The sequence below is a fragment of the Leptonychotes weddellii genome, chromosome 13 (assembly GCF_054177405.1).
Source record: "Leptonychotes weddellii isolate Sample4059 chromosome 13, ASM5417740v2, whole genome shotgun sequence".
NCBI classification, from domain to species: domain Eukaryota; kingdom Metazoa; phylum Chordata; class Mammalia; order Carnivora; family Phocidae; genus Leptonychotes; species Leptonychotes weddellii.
Genome location: NC_138381.1, coordinates 50,253,341 through 50,271,526, shown reverse-complemented (window position 1 = coordinate 50,271,526; position 18,186 = coordinate 50,253,341). Strand labels below are relative to the sequence as shown.

Genomic DNA, 18,186 nt, shown 5'->3' with positions numbered 1-18,186 from the left:
ATTATGTGTCATACGTCAGCAAATGTATAGTAAATTGGAAGCAAATTCCTCAAAAAGACCAGACTGCCTAGATATTGATGCATTTGACTATGTGCTTCCCTAGATGGAGATTATAATAGCACTATGATAATAGTAGCAACTGCCATGTTGGGATGTATGTGTGTGTGTGTGTTAGGATCGGGTCTGATTTTCCCATTTAACTGGAGAGAAACAGAAGCTTGAGTATGAAATGCCTTCCCCCGGAGTTGCCTGCAGGTGACGTGTCACCCCTGGGCTTTCCCTGATAGTGGCTGCCTCACTCCTAAGCAGCACAAGTTTGGGGCTTCTTTGGAGACAGGGCTGTGGGCACAGAAATCTGACAGAGACTACTCATTAGTCTGTAGAAAGAATCAGATCCTGGGTCCTGGTAGATCCTTGCCAGTTAGGCTCCAAACCACATCCCAAGACTGGGGACTCAGCCTTCACTGTGCCCTCTCCTTTTTCATCTCAGGTGTTCCTTCACATTCCAACACAACACTTCCTAGCAGGTTTCAGGAGGATTAAGCAGAAATACAGATATAGGATTTCTGGATACATGAATGTTAAGGAAGAAAAGCATAATATTCTCTGATACTGGTGAACAGTTTTCATGACCCATAGTATTTTGTGATGTAGGCGGTCAAATCAGGGCATAAATATCAGAGGATACAAACTTTGAATCAAGTGTTTATATAACATTTCCATTGCTGTACCTGAAGAACATCATTACGTTATTCTTAGATGTGTAAGTTTCCAAAGTTGTAAAAACTGTATGTGCTGATGACTCCACCTGTCACAGTCTGCTGACCAGTGTCTATGGTCTGGGACGTGAGGTTTATTCAGAGGGCAAGAGGAGAAGAAGCTTATTAGGGTGTACTCAGTGAAAGAAGAAGGCCTCCCTTCAGTCATTAAAATTTGGATGTAAGTCTGGCCCAGTGACGTTGGGTTCCTGATTTATTGCTATAAACTGACAACTGTGCCCTCATTTTTATACAAACCAGTGCTTTTGGCTGCCCGTATTCAGACATGAACTTGAAAAAGGAGGCAACACTTCATGATCGTCTGAGAGAACAAACACAGGCAAATTTGGAATCCGACTCTTCGCATTTGAAATCGAAGAACCTCTGCAGTTTGAACTTCAACGGAAAACATGAAAAGGTGAACAGTCAGCCTAGGTAAGGACCTTTTTGAAAATTTAAAGTAAACCATGGAGAATAGTAAAAGAACAACATTTTTAATAGTAATATACAGTTCCTTATATTTCTTTGAAATAGTTGTGTTTGGTTTTGTATATTATTACATTCACTAGCTCATGGAATTCATCTAAGGCTTGATGTTCATTTAAAAAGCACTTTTTGTGTCTTCATTCTCAAAAATTTGGATTCATTTCTTTCTAAATGTACATATTACATGTGAGTGATAAGAAAGTGCATCTCATTTTTAAAATTCCCTAAGATTCCCTTTTGCCTTGAAAACATCTTTATTCAGAGATGGGCTCTCTTTAGGACGTGGAGTATTTGCATCTACTGCATCCTACCAGGATTTCCTGTCCTGCCTTGTATCTGTCTTGTCCTTGTTAGTCCAGATGCACCTTCCATATGATTTCTTCTTACTGGGAACAGTTTCCGTGTTGATTCATTGGTAACACATTATCCTTTTGTTCTTAAATGCAAACTTACCCTTGAAACATCAATTTCCAATTTTCATTTACATGTTACCATTTTCTAGGGAGCTGCAAATGCAACCTTATTTGATATGTCTTAACCTATGCCAGGAATTATAAACATAGAAAAATCTGACACTCAGTAAGTAATTGGAGACCAGACAGACAAGGAGCCAAGAAAGGCTGGTCAGAAAAGCAAGGAGTGAGTGTTTCTCAGACCCCACTGCAGGAAGGAGGCACTCCTGTTCAAGCCCTTGAGAGACAGTAGACCCTCCCTGTGTGAGCTTTGAAGGAGCGGCTACTTGAGGGGGGCTGTTGTTTCTCCCCAGAGCCTTGCTCTGTTCATTCAGCACCATATGGAAGGAAGAGGCATGCGCCTCTCATCATGTGGGAGCCCCAGCTCCCAATGGAACAACTTTCTGCCCGTTTATGCCTTCAGTCCCAGCGAGGCTGCTTCCTCCCTCCCAAGGAGACACCTGTCCATCAGGAGAGTTTGGTGCAAAGGGTGGGTTTTGTTCTTTTTCAAGCAAATGTTGGTATAACGTATTTGGGTGATGTTTCCTTCTTGTTGAGTAGCTGATTTTGGTTTTGATCTCTCCGCACACCACTGTGCAGATTAGCTCTACTGCACCGTTTATTTCCTATGGATATGCATGTCTATTTTTGTAGCTGTATCTTGCATTTTTTATTATTTGTTATACACCCACTTCTCTTGTTGAAACTTCACAGGGTCTTGCTGTTCTTTACTGCTTTTTTCCCGCCCACACTGTTTACAAGTCTAAGTAGTTGAGGGGCTCCGGTGTCCTTTCCATGTCCCAGTGGAGGGAGAATTTTTTCCTTTGCTTTTTTTAAAACTGTTTTCCAAGGAATGGTATTTATTTATCCCAGAATTATTGAGACCAGTACATCCTTTTGCTCATATTCTTTTTTGTTCTGTTACCTTTTTATTTTCCAAATAAAAATTTAGTCAGTTTCTCTTGTAAACATTTTAGACGTTCGTCCTCAATGTCAAAAGTCGGGGAGACAAAACAGATCTTTGAACCGCTTTTAAAAAAACTGTTAAACTGCCACATTCTCTGAGGCTAGCTAAGCCTTTCTTTTCAGCAAACATAGATATATGGCCTCTCCTCTCTTGAACTCCTCTTAGGAACATAACTCTTTTCAATATATTATTATATGCTTTACCATTTTGAAGGGGATTTACACTGAAATAGACCAGACAAGCATAATTGCTACAGATAGAAAGAAGAAGTAGAGAATGTTAGTTGATAACCAAGCAAAAAATCACACATGACCCTATCCTGTGGAATCCTATTTCATGTACGCCCAGTGCTGTATAAGGAACTGGGCAAGGGGAGGGGAGTCATACTGTGCACATCTTGAATTCTTAAGCCTTCTTTTGTTTTCCATTCTCAAGACCAAAGCCCTCCTTGCACTCCAGTCCCAGCCCACTTTTTTTCATTTAACCAGCCCTCATGACAATGTTTGCTTAGTATTTGCTGGAGTGCCCACCTTGATTCTACCCCCATCTCTGTGACATCCTGCTCATGGTCTAGAATTCCAGAGTGGTGGGAAAAAAAAAGCCAGGAAATCATCAAGGAATCATAAGTAAGGCTGATTATGAGCAGAGAAAATATATTTTAATTCTCTTTACAGTTTACTTGTAGTGGTTTCCTGGGGCTGACTTTTCCCTAACTTAAATCTTTGCTCTTAAAAATCACAAGGTAGCAGATACAGGTGGAGACTATTTAAATTCTATCTCTTTCTTCTACCTGTTGAGAATGATTTTTACCTGGCTCATGTCCAAGGATAGGCATGGGGGTTAAATTAGAGAAAATTAGAGTTACAGATTCCATCCCTCCTCCCATCCATGCAGCCAGCCATTCACCAATCCATCACTGAGCTCTGGACAGGCCTTCTGTAATTGCTTATACCAGGAACACTTGTCACCTTAGAATATCCGGACTTCTGACAATTCAAGTGCAAAATGTAAAATTAACTCTTGACATTCTTCCCAAATCAGTTAGATGCTGCCCAAAAATTTAGGGAATTTTGTCTTTTCCCTAACTGCATCCCAGTTTTGTGATTATTTTTAAAAGTATGTTTGTTTTTATATTAATCTTGGTAGAGGGGGTTATTATTAGTAAATCATCTGATTATGTTCACATTTTCTGAATAGAGGGTCAAGTTTTAAAGTTGAGTAGACCATATACTACTAGATGTTTACAAGATTCACATTCATAGCGGTAATATTCCATGTTAACACAGCTTTAAAGAGCCAGTCTCACAGAAGGTCATCATTTCTGACAGACTGTCGTTTTCCCTTTATGCTAATAGAATGGAGTAGTATTACATTCCTGGTGCATTATGTACAGGCAAATGACCTTATACTTGAGTTTCTTTCATTTAGGTATGTACTCTAGGGGATATTTTTAATTTGACAGTTTATAGTTTGCACATACATTACCTTTGGAGCTTCCCATAGTCTTATAACTTAGGCAAAACAGATATTATTGTCAGCATAGTATTGCCATTAATAAGTGAGGATGTTGAGATCCTTAGTAGTAACTGATTTGGGACCCAAATATAGGTGTTCTGATTCCATCCAGCATATTCCTGTTTCAGTAAACTAATAATAGTAACACTAGAAGTATCAGTAATAATAGCTATCTAATATTAATATCACACACTTACTTTGGGCCACAAAGCACTGTGCTAAACAGTCTGCATACATCACTGTGTTAATTTCATTTTATCCTCACAACAACCTTATGTGTGGTAAGTATTCTTATTCTGATTTTATAATGTAGACACCTGCAGGTTCAGAGACGTTGGGCAGAGTTTGCAGGATCACACAGACAATTAGTAGGAAAGTTAGGATTTGGGTCTAGAACTGCCTGATTCCAAATCTTATACACATTTCCACTACATTAGACTAGCCAAGGGATGTCAGCTTAATGTTTGAACGGTCTGGCTGAATTTATGTCTAGATGACTTTCTACTGCGTCTGTGATTCTCAGGGTCATCTTGTGATGCATTTATTTCTTGTTTTGTGAAAATAGAACTATTTGGAGGGGAAGAATCTTACCATGATTTCCCATAGCCATTTGTTTTTATTTATACTATATGTTATACAAAATCTTCTTTCTTGAACACATTTTATTTTAATAGATTAAGGGTCTCTCTCTGCAACATGGGAATAAAATTATACTCATTAAAACAATTTCATCATAAAGAAATTACTTTGAAATGCAACTGTCCCCTCCCTCCATATTATTTGTTAGCTAGCTTCCCTGGGTCTGAGTGGAGCATTTTTTCAGGCATTTGCAGCCACCTAAGTATTCTTTAATATCTTCTTTTGCTTCCCCAAAGCAGTGCTTAACATATTCTAATTCACACAATCGGTAGAACCCCATTGTTAATATTCAGTCATATTCATACTCATTCATTGCTGTTAAGAAAATCTAAGAGGGACATCTCGGTGACTCAGTCAGTTAAGCATCTGACTCTTGATTTTGGCTCGGGTCATGATCTCAGGGTCATGAGATCGAGCCCCACATTAGGCTCCGTGCTGCTGAGCATGAAGCCTGCTTAAGATTCTCTCTCTTCCTCTGCTCCTCCCCCACGCTGTCTCTCTTTCTCTCAAAAAAGAAGAAAAGAAAAAGAAAGAAAATCTAAGAAAATGCCTAGTAAATCTCCTTTTTCCCCTAATGCCTTCCATATTATAAATTTTATGCACTTCCCTAAGGCCTATACTGATAATAAAAATGGCTGAGGAAGCTATGGTAATCAGAGGGAATGGTGTGTAGTGGGAATAGTTCCTTAATGATCCTCATAATAAATTGTGCTGCCACAAGCCAGCTAGTTTATTTCCACTACTCAAATTAGCTGCACCATAAATACCTGCTATGGGGTCCATTCTCAGAATTAAAACAGTGTTAGTTGGTTGTTTCCTGTATTAGTCTTCCAAGTCATTACCTAGGTTTTCCTTAATCCATCAGTGTTTTTTCTCATAACTTCCCACATAAATTCTCTGCTTGGGGAGATGAAGCCTACTCAGTGTCCCACTCACTCCCTGTGATCACCCACAATATTGTTTTTATTCCTGGGCTGGTGCCTTTGTTCCCATTCCTCCTTCCTTATCTACTCCCACCTGCATCTTCTCCCTTCTCAAAGGCTCAGCTGTACCTTAAAGTTTTCTCTACAGCAGTTCCAGCCCATATGAGCTTCTTGAGGTCAGAGACCACATCGTACACATTTCTGTATTTCTGACACCTAGTATAATGCCTGATACTCAGTAGGCACTCAACAAGTTAAATAGATTTTGAGCAGCCACTCTGTGCCAGGAACTTGGTAGGTCCAGGGATATGGATACAGTAAGAGATAGCCCCATTCCTTGTTCTTAGCACTCCTTTGTGCTTTGGTCTATACCACACATCAATAGCTTGTGTGTCTGTGTCTACATGTGCCTTCTTAGTGCTTACATTGTATATGTGCCTTATTTTCTCGTAAGAATGGGAGGCTGCTAAAGGGTATGAACCAGTTTTCATTATGCTTTTGTTTTTTCCTCATTCCTGGTCACATTATAATAGGTTCTTAGTAAATCTAAGTTCATTGGTTCAGGTATCTTCATTAGTTTGTGTCTTAGAGACTCAATTTCCTTACCTGTGAAATGAATATAAAGTATGAGGCTTAGATCTTGAATATAGGTATATAGGAAGTATGGCTGTGCCTGGCACACAGTAGAGACTATTGATACCTTTTTCCATTTTTATAAAAATTGTTGATTTTAAAGTCTTGCAACTGAGCCAGTTCTAGTTGTGTATGTACAACACATCTTTGCACCAATAATAGAAATTTAGACCTTTATTTATTTAGTCTGAGCTATTCCTCTGCATCTGAAACTCAATTACACCCCTTAATCATGTGAGCAGTGGTCAAACATCAGGATTTTTCCTGGACACCCAGGAAACCTTCTGTAGAGGTTGTGGCTGGACAGGAAACCCAGCACCATCCAGACAAACTCCCTCCTTTTCCACACCTCCAGGCACACGATGAAGGATCTCTAGTGGAGTATGACAATCCTGGGGCTTTGCAGTGGGAAGGGACTCAAAGATTGTCTAGCCCTGTTTCTTGCCCACAGAAAAATAAGGATACCGGAGCCAAAGAATTGAGTTCCCTATTGACACTGTCATGAATGGCCACTTGGAGCCCTCTGACTCCTGCGTCATTGCTCTGCTCACTATTCCATACCTCTTCCTCCTCTAGAATTAAGATTAGGTCAGAATAGAACTGGTTTATGGTATGAATACCTGAATGACACTTAACCTTGCAGAACTGAGATCCTGACTGTAGCCACATCCTGAAATAGGACATATTCAATCATTCATTCATTCAACATTTATCCTTTGAACAAATACTTAGAAAAGTAGTACTCCAAACTGCAGTGATATAGCTAGAACAAAGCAGACTAAAATCTTTGACTTCAGTAAGCTTTCACTTGGTGGTAAGAAAATGGCCCAAGCTAGTAAAGTGGAGGGATGAGGTCTTAAACTCAGTCAGGCAGGAAGACTTGGCAGGAGGCATGTTGATTCCCTCATTGCATCAACATTTATTCATTCAGCAAATACATGTGGAGCTTCTACTGTGGCCGGGTGGTGTGGTAGGTGCTAAGGATATGGCGGTGAACACAGCTGCCCCAGCCCTGCAGGGAGCGTATTGTCAGAGGAGATGGAGGAGAGCAAACAAAAGTAAACTATCAATGAGGAGAAAATGGCAGACTGTGGCTAAGTGCCATGGAAGAAGTAACAAGGGAGTGAATGGGCAACACTTACAATGTTTCCAGCAATTACCGATCTTAACCTCCTAGAGACCATAAGTAGATCCATGCCATTAGGGAAAAAAGGCAGGGTGGTTCTGTTGAATATTTTGCAAATTAAAAATGAAGTGAGTCGTGTCAAGATCAGCTCAGGAGTGTAGACAGTAACAGTGCTGGGGTAAAAGGACTTGGCACCTCCATTATAGTCTGGTGGTTTGTAAACAGATTTACACTTCTGCTGAAACATTATAAAATGCTCAATGTATGCCTTAAAAAGATCTTTAAAAATATTTCTCTGAGCTGGTTCTCACAAGGCATTTTATAATTTATTGTGGATCTCTGGATTTCTGGAATCCTGCCTTGGCCCAGGCTCTTAGTAATTAAATGCTGCAGAACAGTGTGTGCTAAAATGTCCACGGTTCTGTGCATAAAGGAATATGGGTGTTCCTGTACACCAGAAAAACAAAACTTTGTTGCCCAAGCACCAGTGGGCATTTTTTCTCATCTACATCCTTAATCTGGCTTTAAAACAATTATTTTCCATTCATTGCAAATAGTAAAATTGGGACATTTAACATGATTTTTTCTCATAACTAAAGCAATTCTTGTGTATTATAGGAAAATTAGAAAATATAGATTAGTAAAAAGAAAAAAAATTAAAATTAAAAAAAATAATAATACCCAGACTTTTTCTGGTCAAATAAACTAACTTATAGGCTTGTTAAAATATGATAAAATTCCCACTGCAATAAATCAGGTAATAGAGAAGTTTTTAAAACATAATTTCTCACTCCCCACTCCTCAACTCTGATGTGCATCCTGAGGTTACTTGTGTGAATAATAATGTTCTCTTTTACACTTTTTCTGTGTTTATGTATACATATGGATATTCAGATATACACTCACTCTTTTAAAAAATATTACAGTAATTTTGTGGTAATGTCTCTTTCAAGGTTGGCATGTATCACTCTGGATAGATTAGGATACAGTCATGTTGACTGTAGGGGAAAGAGGCTGCATTCCTGACAGGTTAACATGTCAGCGAAATTTAAAGGACCCTGACATTAAATGCTGAAGCTTTAATAAAATGCACACTTATTTTTATGCCAAGTTTATAATGGCGCTCTGAACAAGGCACCTATAAAGAAGTCAGCACTTGTGGCTAGAAGAAACATAATCTGGTCTTGGACTTTTCTTTTTATGTGGAAAACTTGTAAAGACTTACACAACTAAGTCTACTCACAAAGAAAAAACAAATTTCCCTTATCTCTTACGGACTGCCATGTAAAACCATTGTTTGCTGGTTTAAAGTCTGACAATAAGAGATATTAGCTTAAAAATGTGTTTTATTTATTTAACAATATGTCATGGGTAATTTCCCGTATTAACACAAATGGGTCCAGTGCATTGTTTTAAATAACTATATCATTTATCATAGAATGGACATACCTTAACTTATTCAGCTAACTCCCCTGTCGACAGTCAGGTTGTTTCCAGTATTTTTCCTCTTTAAATAATGCTGAAGTAAACATTTCCATATGTATGTCATTTATTGATGGTTTATAATGCAATATTTTTAAAAGTTGAATTACATTTTATTTACAAACTAAATATATACTGTATGAATCTGTCCTTAGATATATAGTCTTAGGGGTTCTTGACTTATTTTGCTTTACTATCCACTAAATTCACACATACAAACACACATACACACAAGTGTACACACACACACACACACACACAGAATACATACATACATGTGCAGAAAGCCTTTGCAGTCCTCATAATATATCCCCAGCCTGCACACTTCACCTCATCACACACCACACCTGTCCCCCTTGATGCTTCCCTTAGTAAAACTTGCTTTGAGGCCTAGACAAACTCCTCTCCTCCTGAAAGTTTTTTCTGATCTCACTGACATTTTAAGCAGAAAGTCCCTTCCCACTTTGTGATCCCAAAGCACTTTCTCATCTCTTCGTGTAGGGCTTTCCTCCATCTGCTTTGTGTGAAAGTTGGCACTTTACACATCTGTATCCTCTGGTAGGTTCTGAGTCTCTCGGTGGCGGATACCATTTTGGCTGACTGTAATACCTGCATGTAGGAAAAGCTTAAGGAAATACTGATTGGACCTGGGCAATTTGTCTAAAAAAATAAAAAACATTCAGAGCTCAATATTTGCCTTTGAAGCCCTATTCTAAGTGATAACTAACTACAGTTATTAAGGCAATTTTGAGAAAAGGTAGTATGTAAAACCATCACATGTCATAGGTATATTTTTGGCCTTAGGAACCTCTTCCTTTACTGCTAGAACAGGAGTCAGCAGACTTTTTTTCTAAAGGGCCAGACAGTAAATATTTTAGGCTTTGCCAGCCTTAAGATCTCTACTATAGTTCCTCAGCTTGACCACTGTGTGTGTGTGAAAGCAGCCATGGACTATAAGTAATGCATGAACATGGCTTACTACAGTTTCATTCACAGAAGCAGGCAATGGGCAGGATTTGACTCATGGGCTGCCGTTTGCAACTCCCGTTCTAGGAGTTTGACTACATTTAGACTAACCTGACTTAACTCCAAATTCTGATTTTTTCCCACTTTGGCTCTTCAGCTTATTGTGTGACTTATTTAGCCTCTTTATACTTTTCAACACATAGATATAAGATTAATATTACCTCCTTCATGTTAGGCATCTAGTTCAGGGCCTAGCATTTACCAAGCCCAGAAAGAGTAGCCACTAACCTGCCATTTTAAATGTAGCAGAAGCACAGAAAGGGAGTCAGAGAGCATGCAGCCCCTTTTGTCAACAGGAAGTAACAAAATCCAAAGGACAAGGCAAGTGGAAAACCAATGTGGGTAGCAGAGACTCTCGATGACAGCGGCCAGTCTCCGCAACAGAAGCAGTAATTCTCTAAGTCATGCACTCCTGTGTGGGTGAGTCAGGGGTACACAGACACACGGGTAGCCTGACACTTGGGGCTGCACCAGCAATCGCATTAGCAAAGGATTTGGAAGATTGTTTGGAGAGCCTGGAACTATGATGAAAAGTATGGGCCAGGCTTCAAGCACAATTACTGGTGAAAGAATAATGCCTAGAGATTTCAGTGGTATTACCTTTTTAGCTAAAATACAAACAAATAATCTTTGGCACATTACTGGCCTAATCATCACCAAACATTTCTGCTCCCTGTATGCAGTAGACTCTTTTCAAGATGCAACACTTCAGTCACTGTCTTCTCTGTCACCAAGAGGAAGTCCAAACGCTTGAGAACAGCATGCAAGGCTCTCCACGACTTGGCTCTAGCTTGTTCTTTTAGCCTCACCTCCGATCCTCCTTTCCCTACACAGTGCAGGTGCTTCAGCCCAGTAGGTTGATTAGCTTCTCCGTGTCCGCCGAACACCCTCCCTCTCATTGTGCTTATGCCCAGTCTGCTGCAGTTCCTGCTTTTCCCCCACCTTAATTTTCTAGAACTTTACAAGCCTGTCATCTCCCTTCTTTTAGGACCAGACCCAGTTGCATCCTCCACAGAGTTCCCCACTAGCCTAGCTCCAGGCCATCTCTCCCTCCAGCTGCCAGGAGCATTATTGACTCTCCCTTTCTTTTGCTGTGCCAGTGACTTCTCCTTCTTGATGCCTTCTGTGAGTGCTCAGCAGGCATTGGACAATGATGCTCAGAGAAGGGGAAACCTGGATTTGGAGTCTGCAGACTGGAGTTTGTGTTCTGGCTTCACCATTGACTCACTGTGTGCCCAAGATGGGCAAATGATTTAATATCTCTGAGCCTCAGTTTCTTTATTTATATCAAGGGTCCTATGCCTCTACCTTATAGAGTTTTTGTGATAATGAAATGAGGGTGAAGAAAGTGAGGAGTCCAGAAGTCCTTAGAAGATACCTGTCTCACTCAGGAAATGTTACTGAGCCTGAACTGATTACAGGGTGACCCTAGTGATGTAATCATTTAGAAAGCAAGACTGTACTGAAATATGTCTGTGGTTAATGGCAGTGCCTGGAATTTTATTTTAAAGCTACTCAGTAAAATTATTTGATTTATTTTTAAATTGCTTTTTAAAATCCCCATCAAAGTTATATAAGGCATACTAGCGTCTATTTTTCAAATTTTTAAGACAGAATCAAGATCTTCATCAGGATCAATTGTAGAGGGATGCTTTAAGATGGTTTGAAAATCAACTCAGTTTCATCAAATTTGTAAAGTTTTGGAGAATATACCCAAGCACACATTTGCAAAAATATATAAGCAGACTAAAATTGTTCTTTTTTCCATCTTCTTTGCAAAATGACGACACTGTGCTATTGAGTGCACACGTTGTGCCTCTGGCATTCCACGTTGACCAGCTCTCTCCACCAGCTGCTCACTGCTTAAATCCAAGCCCTCTTTCTATTGCTAATATTCTTTCCTACAAGGACGTAAACAAATCCTGATGATCTGTATATATCCAGAGTATAATGAAAATTAAGCATATTGAATTAATGAAAATATTCCTCACATTTTTATGCACGTCTGTGCTGAATAAAAGTTTGTAAACTATTTTATAGTACAGAGTTTCACTAACTGTTCAGAACAAACCCTGTAAAGCAAGTCCAGCTTCCTTTTGCATGTTGGGAAGTTGAGACCTACATATAGAGTTTAGAAATGAGCTCTGGGGTACAAGCCTAGAGCCTGGATGCAGGTTTTCTCTGCTGAGGGTGCTGGTCTCCACACTACACTTCAGCTTCACTACCCCTAGCTAGGATGTTCCATAGTAGCTATGTAGGGCTTTCTTTTAAGGTCCAAGGTAGGATTTCAAAAGAAATTCTTTCTCCATTTCTTGCATTTTTTATTTAAAAATGTCTAATGGGGGGTGCCTGGGTGACTCAGTCGGTTAAGTGTCTGCCTTCGGCTCAGGTCATGATCCCAGGGTCCTGGGATTGAGCCCCGCATCGGGCTCCCTGCTTCTACCTCTCCCTCTGCTGCTCCCCCTGCTTTTACTCTCTCTCTGCCAAATAAATAAATAAAATCTTTAAAAAAATGTCTAATGGTAAAAAATATATATATCTAACTGATAGAATATGTTTTTACCATGACATATATATTTATAGAATTTATAGGTAAAACGACCTCCAATTATGTACGAGTCATTTAGGTTCCTGTGTAAGGTTTTGGTGACTGAATCGGGATCCTCATCTAAAACAGAAATTGAAACAGACTCGAAAGTTTGTCAGTGAGGCTAAAAGGAGAGGGCTACTGTACAAGTGCAATAGGAACATGCATTTGCAAAGCAAGCTATTATAATTTTCATGAAAATCGTAAATATATATGGATAAATTAATCAACTATCTCAAGGTCTCTCTACTTAAAATTAATCACTAGGTAATTAGCAACACTGGAAAATTTTCATTTTAGAAACTTCCATATTCATTACAAACCATGAGCCTCAAGTTTTAATAAAGTTGCATGATGGAAGAGTTACAAAATTAGTCCTTACTGCAAACAGGAGCATTTTAAAAGTTAATTAATTCTCTGACATTCAACTGTGTAACTAAATTACTTTATACGGTTGTTTAAGCACAATGTCTATAATCTTCTGATTAAAATAAAAGCTAAAATCATCAGTAGCAATTACTATTTACCCACTTACTACCATACCATCCCTTATCATCCCTGATAGCTCCTCCTCAGAACCTGAAGAGATTATTCCCCAGAGAGTTCTAGAAACTTTCTGCTGTAACAGAATGAATGGGGGCTGGTGTGGGGAGAGCTTTCAAGTTGCAGGTTTCAAAGTTAGAGTTTCTGACAGAAAATATATTTTAAAAATCTTAAACTGAAGAAAAACTGTAACAAGCCTTGGTGCAGCAAAATACCTGTCAATTACTGTTTACCCTGTGGTTTCTATTTAAATTTGTGCTGCTGTCATGATTGATTCCTACCTCACCGGATAATGAATCTAGATTTTATTTCTGTTCTTTGCCCAGACTTGTACAGCAGGCAAAGTGTTTGAAAATCAAAGGAAAAGAAGATATTGACTTGGATAATCTCTTCAGAGGTAAAAAACAAAAACACTAGCAAAAACACAGACTATGCTTTTTGTTGTGAAGAATGTCTTGTTTGCTGGGTTGGTTTTATCATTCCAGGAGGGGATTTGTGGTCTAGTCCCAACCTTACAGACAAGTACGTTCCATTACTTCTCCACTCCAACCTTGATTTTTTCATTTTTAAAGTGAAAGGACTAGACTCTAATTTCTGTGATCCTCATTCATTATAAGACAAATCAAAACCTATCCAAGTAAAGGTCTCAGTGGTGGAATCTCTCTGTCATCCACAGAGGGCATGAAGGAGGGAAACGGGGAGCGTCTCATGGCATTTTTATATATTGAGGGACTGGGAAATGTACCTCATTATTAAGACAGCCAAGAAGGTTGTTAGGGGAAAAGTTTTGTTTAAACTTAAAACTAAAAGCTGAAGGATTATTGGAGTGTAGGAAAAAGAATTGCATGCTTTCATTTAATTCTGTTTCTTTCCAGTTGAGTTTCGATATATACAGAATTTCATCTATAATTTTGAGGTTATATTGTAGCAAGCTAAGGAATAAGTTTCCCCTTAGTTGTGTTCATTTAGTGCAATAATTTTTATTTGATCAGATGAAACATTGGTAACTTGTAATTAGCGTCCTATGTCTTCAGCTATAGTAGTTCTGCATGTTTGTATCTCCCAGAACACGACAGGAGCCCTGTTCCTCTTCCAGAGGAAAAGAAAATTAGTGAGTTTTCTGCTGCCTTGGCCAAAAGCACAGCAAATTAGCACAACTTGGTAGCACTGCACTCATCTCCATCTACCCATTACCCATTAGACTTTTCTTAAGAGAAAAAGAGTGTGCTTGGCAGCCATTGACCAAAAAGAGCTATGACATCTCTGAGCAAAGCTAACCTGTTCACCTCAGGCAGAGACCAAGCTCAGCTTGCGGCTGGAACGGCTCTTGATTTCATCTCAGCCACGAAGGGAGGAGGAATCTTTTCCTCAGAAAATGGAAGGCAGTTAAGTTACTTTGGTTTCATTGTGCATCTACATGTTTCTCCCTAACCAGAAGCATTTCTGGGTAATATCATCAGATCTGAACATTGCTTTAAATAAAATAAATGACTGATATTTTAGAAACTGCTCCATACGAATGTTCTAATCCATTTTACCAAGCCTTCGTTCTGTAAACAACATGTGTTTTGGAGCCGTATAAGGAGCCCTTAAAAAGTGTCAGTGTTTTAATTCATATTTTGACACTTTTGAAAATATCTCCACAGAGTAATTATGTATATATTCCTGTTAAAGCAGATACACAGTCAATTTTGTAATTCATATAGTAAAAGTAGTAATGAGGATCATCCTGATAAAAATAGAAAATATCACTAGCAAAATGCATTTGCATAATGTGAAAGATGAAATCTCTTCTAACTTGTTCACTGTGTACTTATTCTTTCCTGCATCACTTTAAAAAGGTTTAATGTTGACCTTAAAAATAAAACAGCCAGTTATTTTACCAGCAAAATGAGTTTATTTGGGAATAGCAAAGAATTGCAATTACGGACAAGCAATCTCCCGTAAAAGCACAGGCAAATCCAGAGAACAAAAGAGAGGAACGTTACTTTATAGAAAAAAAAGAGGAAGTTGCTCTGAATGAAAGTCACGGCAGGAAAGGGAGAGTTCAGGGTGTGATCATGACATTAAACGATTATTTAGTATTTTCCTTTTATTTTTTGTAAGGCTATAAATCTGAGCATAAATTCCAAGTTCCTACTCTTGTTGTTGTTCTGGGTATAGATCTAAATAAACACCTTCTTAATTCATCAGGAATACTTTTTTTAAAAGGGAAATGGGCTAAAATGTGTCCTCCATTTCTCCTATGAGGGGAAATGTTAAAGATTGTGTGTACATGTGTACACATGTGTATGCAGCCTGTGTTTTTCATATCTTGGGCATGTTTTCAATTTTTACTTTTATCTTTGTTTTCTAAATCATTTTATTCACAATAGCTATTCTTGGCAGAGATAAAATAAAAAATCTACCCATAATTTTCAAGGATACTTCTTAGAGATACTACATTCTTTCCTTTACCATAATAATGTATAAAAGTAAGATTGGATGGTAGAAATTTTTAATTAGCTATATAAATTTATTGAGGAAAACATGATTATCTGAAAGGGTGTCTGGTAGTAAAATTGACAGAAGTTAGAGTTTGTCTTATTAATCTACAGGTTTATAGGTAAGCATATTGAGTGTTATGCATGAGACATGGCAAATAGTAGTTCTCTTTTCTGCCTTTTGTTAAGGAAAATAATGCATGAAGATATTGTTGCCATATCTGCTGCACCACATCCCTTCTCTGGACTTGAGTTGGGCATCTGTGTGGTGGCCTTTCAGGTTTTTACCTTTGCTCAGTGAATGTTCCACAGAGAACTGCACAAAATCTCTTCCTTTGAGTACAGTTTGAGTGAAGCTAATTTCCTTTGAGTATAAAGGACCTGCTCGTCTTAATGATCTGCCCTTTGGCCCACTAAGAGAGCGCAGAACCAGAGCAGCTAACACTCAGCTACTGGGTACCACACACACATGTCAATGTCAAGGCCACCACAGTGCCCTACCCCACAGGATATCTTTGTTTTGTGGAATATTCAGCTAAAAAACTTTTAACTGTTTACTGTTTCTCTCAAATGTGTAACTAAGGCTCACTTTTTTACAAATCCAAAAATTTCGTAAAGCAAAAAATAACACAAGAGATAAACATGAAAAAGGTAAACATTGTTAATAAATCCCTCACAGATTTATTTTGGATATAATAATTCACCTTTTTGTTTTGTTACCAGTATAGAATCATATTTGGTGAATTACAATTGACTTTTTTCCTCTAGTTGCTGATATATCATGGCTATCATGTACACCTGCTAGGTTGTTTTATTTTTTAAGTCATAGTTTTAGACGAGTTCAAGAGATTTACCCTCATTTAATCACCATTTGGGTCAAGAAATAGAATCTGAGTGGAAGCCCAGCTCTGCTGTCCAATTACCACCTCCTGCCAGGACAGTCACTCTTCTGATTTCTGTCACTGTTAGTTGCTTTGCCCTGTTTTGATCACTTTATAATTGAAATCACACAATATGTATCCTTGTATGTCTGACTCTTTTTGCTAACATTATGTTTGTGAGATTCATTCGAATCATGGTTTGATTTTTTGCTTATTCTCAGTACTGCATATTACTCAATTTTATGAAGATGCCACAATTTATCTGTCCATTTTAATATTGGTTGCTTTCAGTCTTGCCCTCTCAGCAATGGTGCTGCTAGGAACATTCTTGCATGTGATTTGGTGGATCTGTGTGTGCATTTCTGTAGGGTACAGACCGAAGAGGGAAATTTCTGGGCAATTGAATGGTCTTGTATTTAGGAGCTGGTGTCAAATATTTTTACAAAGTGGTTGCGCCAATACATTCTTGCCAGCACAGTTTGGAAATTGCAGGTACTCCACATCCTTGCCAGCAGTTAATATTGTCAGTCCCTAATCTTAACCATTTATTTGGGTTTGCAGTACTATTTAATTATGATTTTAATTTTGCATTTCCCTGAGGCCAAATGAGCTTGAACACATTTTCGTGTTTATTGGCTATTTGAATATACTCTTTTGTGAAATATCTTTCCCATTTGTCTTTTAGATTGTCCTTTTCTTATTGATGTATAGGAATTCTTGATTTCTGTAAACAAGTCCATTGTTGGTTAGATATATTGTAGATATCTTCTCCAGTCTATGATTTGCCATTTCGCTCTCTTAATGGGGCCCTGTGATAAATACAAAGTCCAAAATTTAATAGAGTCCATTAATCCTTTCCATTCTGGTTAGCACTTCTAGTGTCCTGTTTAAAAAAATTTGCCTATTATATGTTCATGAAGATATTCTGCTGTTTTTTATTCTAGAATCTTTATTGTTTGATCTTTCAGATTAAAAATCACCTGGAGCTGATTTTTTATACATGGTATAACATAGGAGCCAAGATTCACTTTTCATATGAATATTCAGTTGACCCAGCATCATGTAGTAAAAAAGACCTTCTTTTCCCCTACTGTTCATCATAAATCAAGTGACCACGTATATACGGGTCTGTTTCTGGATTGTGTTCTGTTCCATTGGCTTGTCTATTCTCATGCCAATACCGTACTGGTTTAATTACTATAACTTTTTTTTTTTACACCTGAAAATTTATATCTTTATTTATTTATTTTTATTTTATTTTATTTTATTTTTTTAATTTTATTATGTTATGTTAGTCACCATACAATATATCATTAGTTTTTGATGTAGTGTTCCACGATCCATTGTTTTCGTATAACACCCAGTGCTCCACGCAGTACCTGCCCTCCTTAATACCCATCACCGGGCTAACCAATCCCCCCCCCCGCCTCCCCTCTAAAACCCTGTTTGTTTCTCAGGTCCATAGTCTCTCATGGTTCATCTCTCCCTCCAATTTCCCCCCCCCCTTCATTTTTCCCTTCCTTCTCCTAATGTCCTCCATGCTATTCCTTATGTTCCACAAATAAGTGAAACCATATGATAATTGACTTTCTCTGCTTGACTTATTTCACTTAGCATAATCTCCTCCAGTCCCATCCATGTTGATGTAAAAGTTGGGTATTCATCTTTTCTGATGGCTGAGTAAT

General features: G+C 38.3%; 1 protein-coding gene across 1 annotated transcript in view; it reads left to right on the top strand.

Annotated features, from left to right (window-relative positions):
• The window catches only part of L3MBTL4 (L3MBTL histone methyl-lysine binding protein 4), a 275,710-nt gene that overhangs the window by 157,862 nt on the left and 99,662 nt on the right, over positions 1-18,186 (top strand). The window contains exons 11-12 of the mRNA XM_081802549.1: positions 1,020-1,193; positions 13,464-13,534. Coding sequence (XP_081658675.1) covers positions 1,020-1,193; positions 13,464-13,534 — 245 coding nt within the window. The remainder of the gene's footprint in view (positions 1-1,019; positions 1,194-13,463; positions 13,535-18,186) is intronic.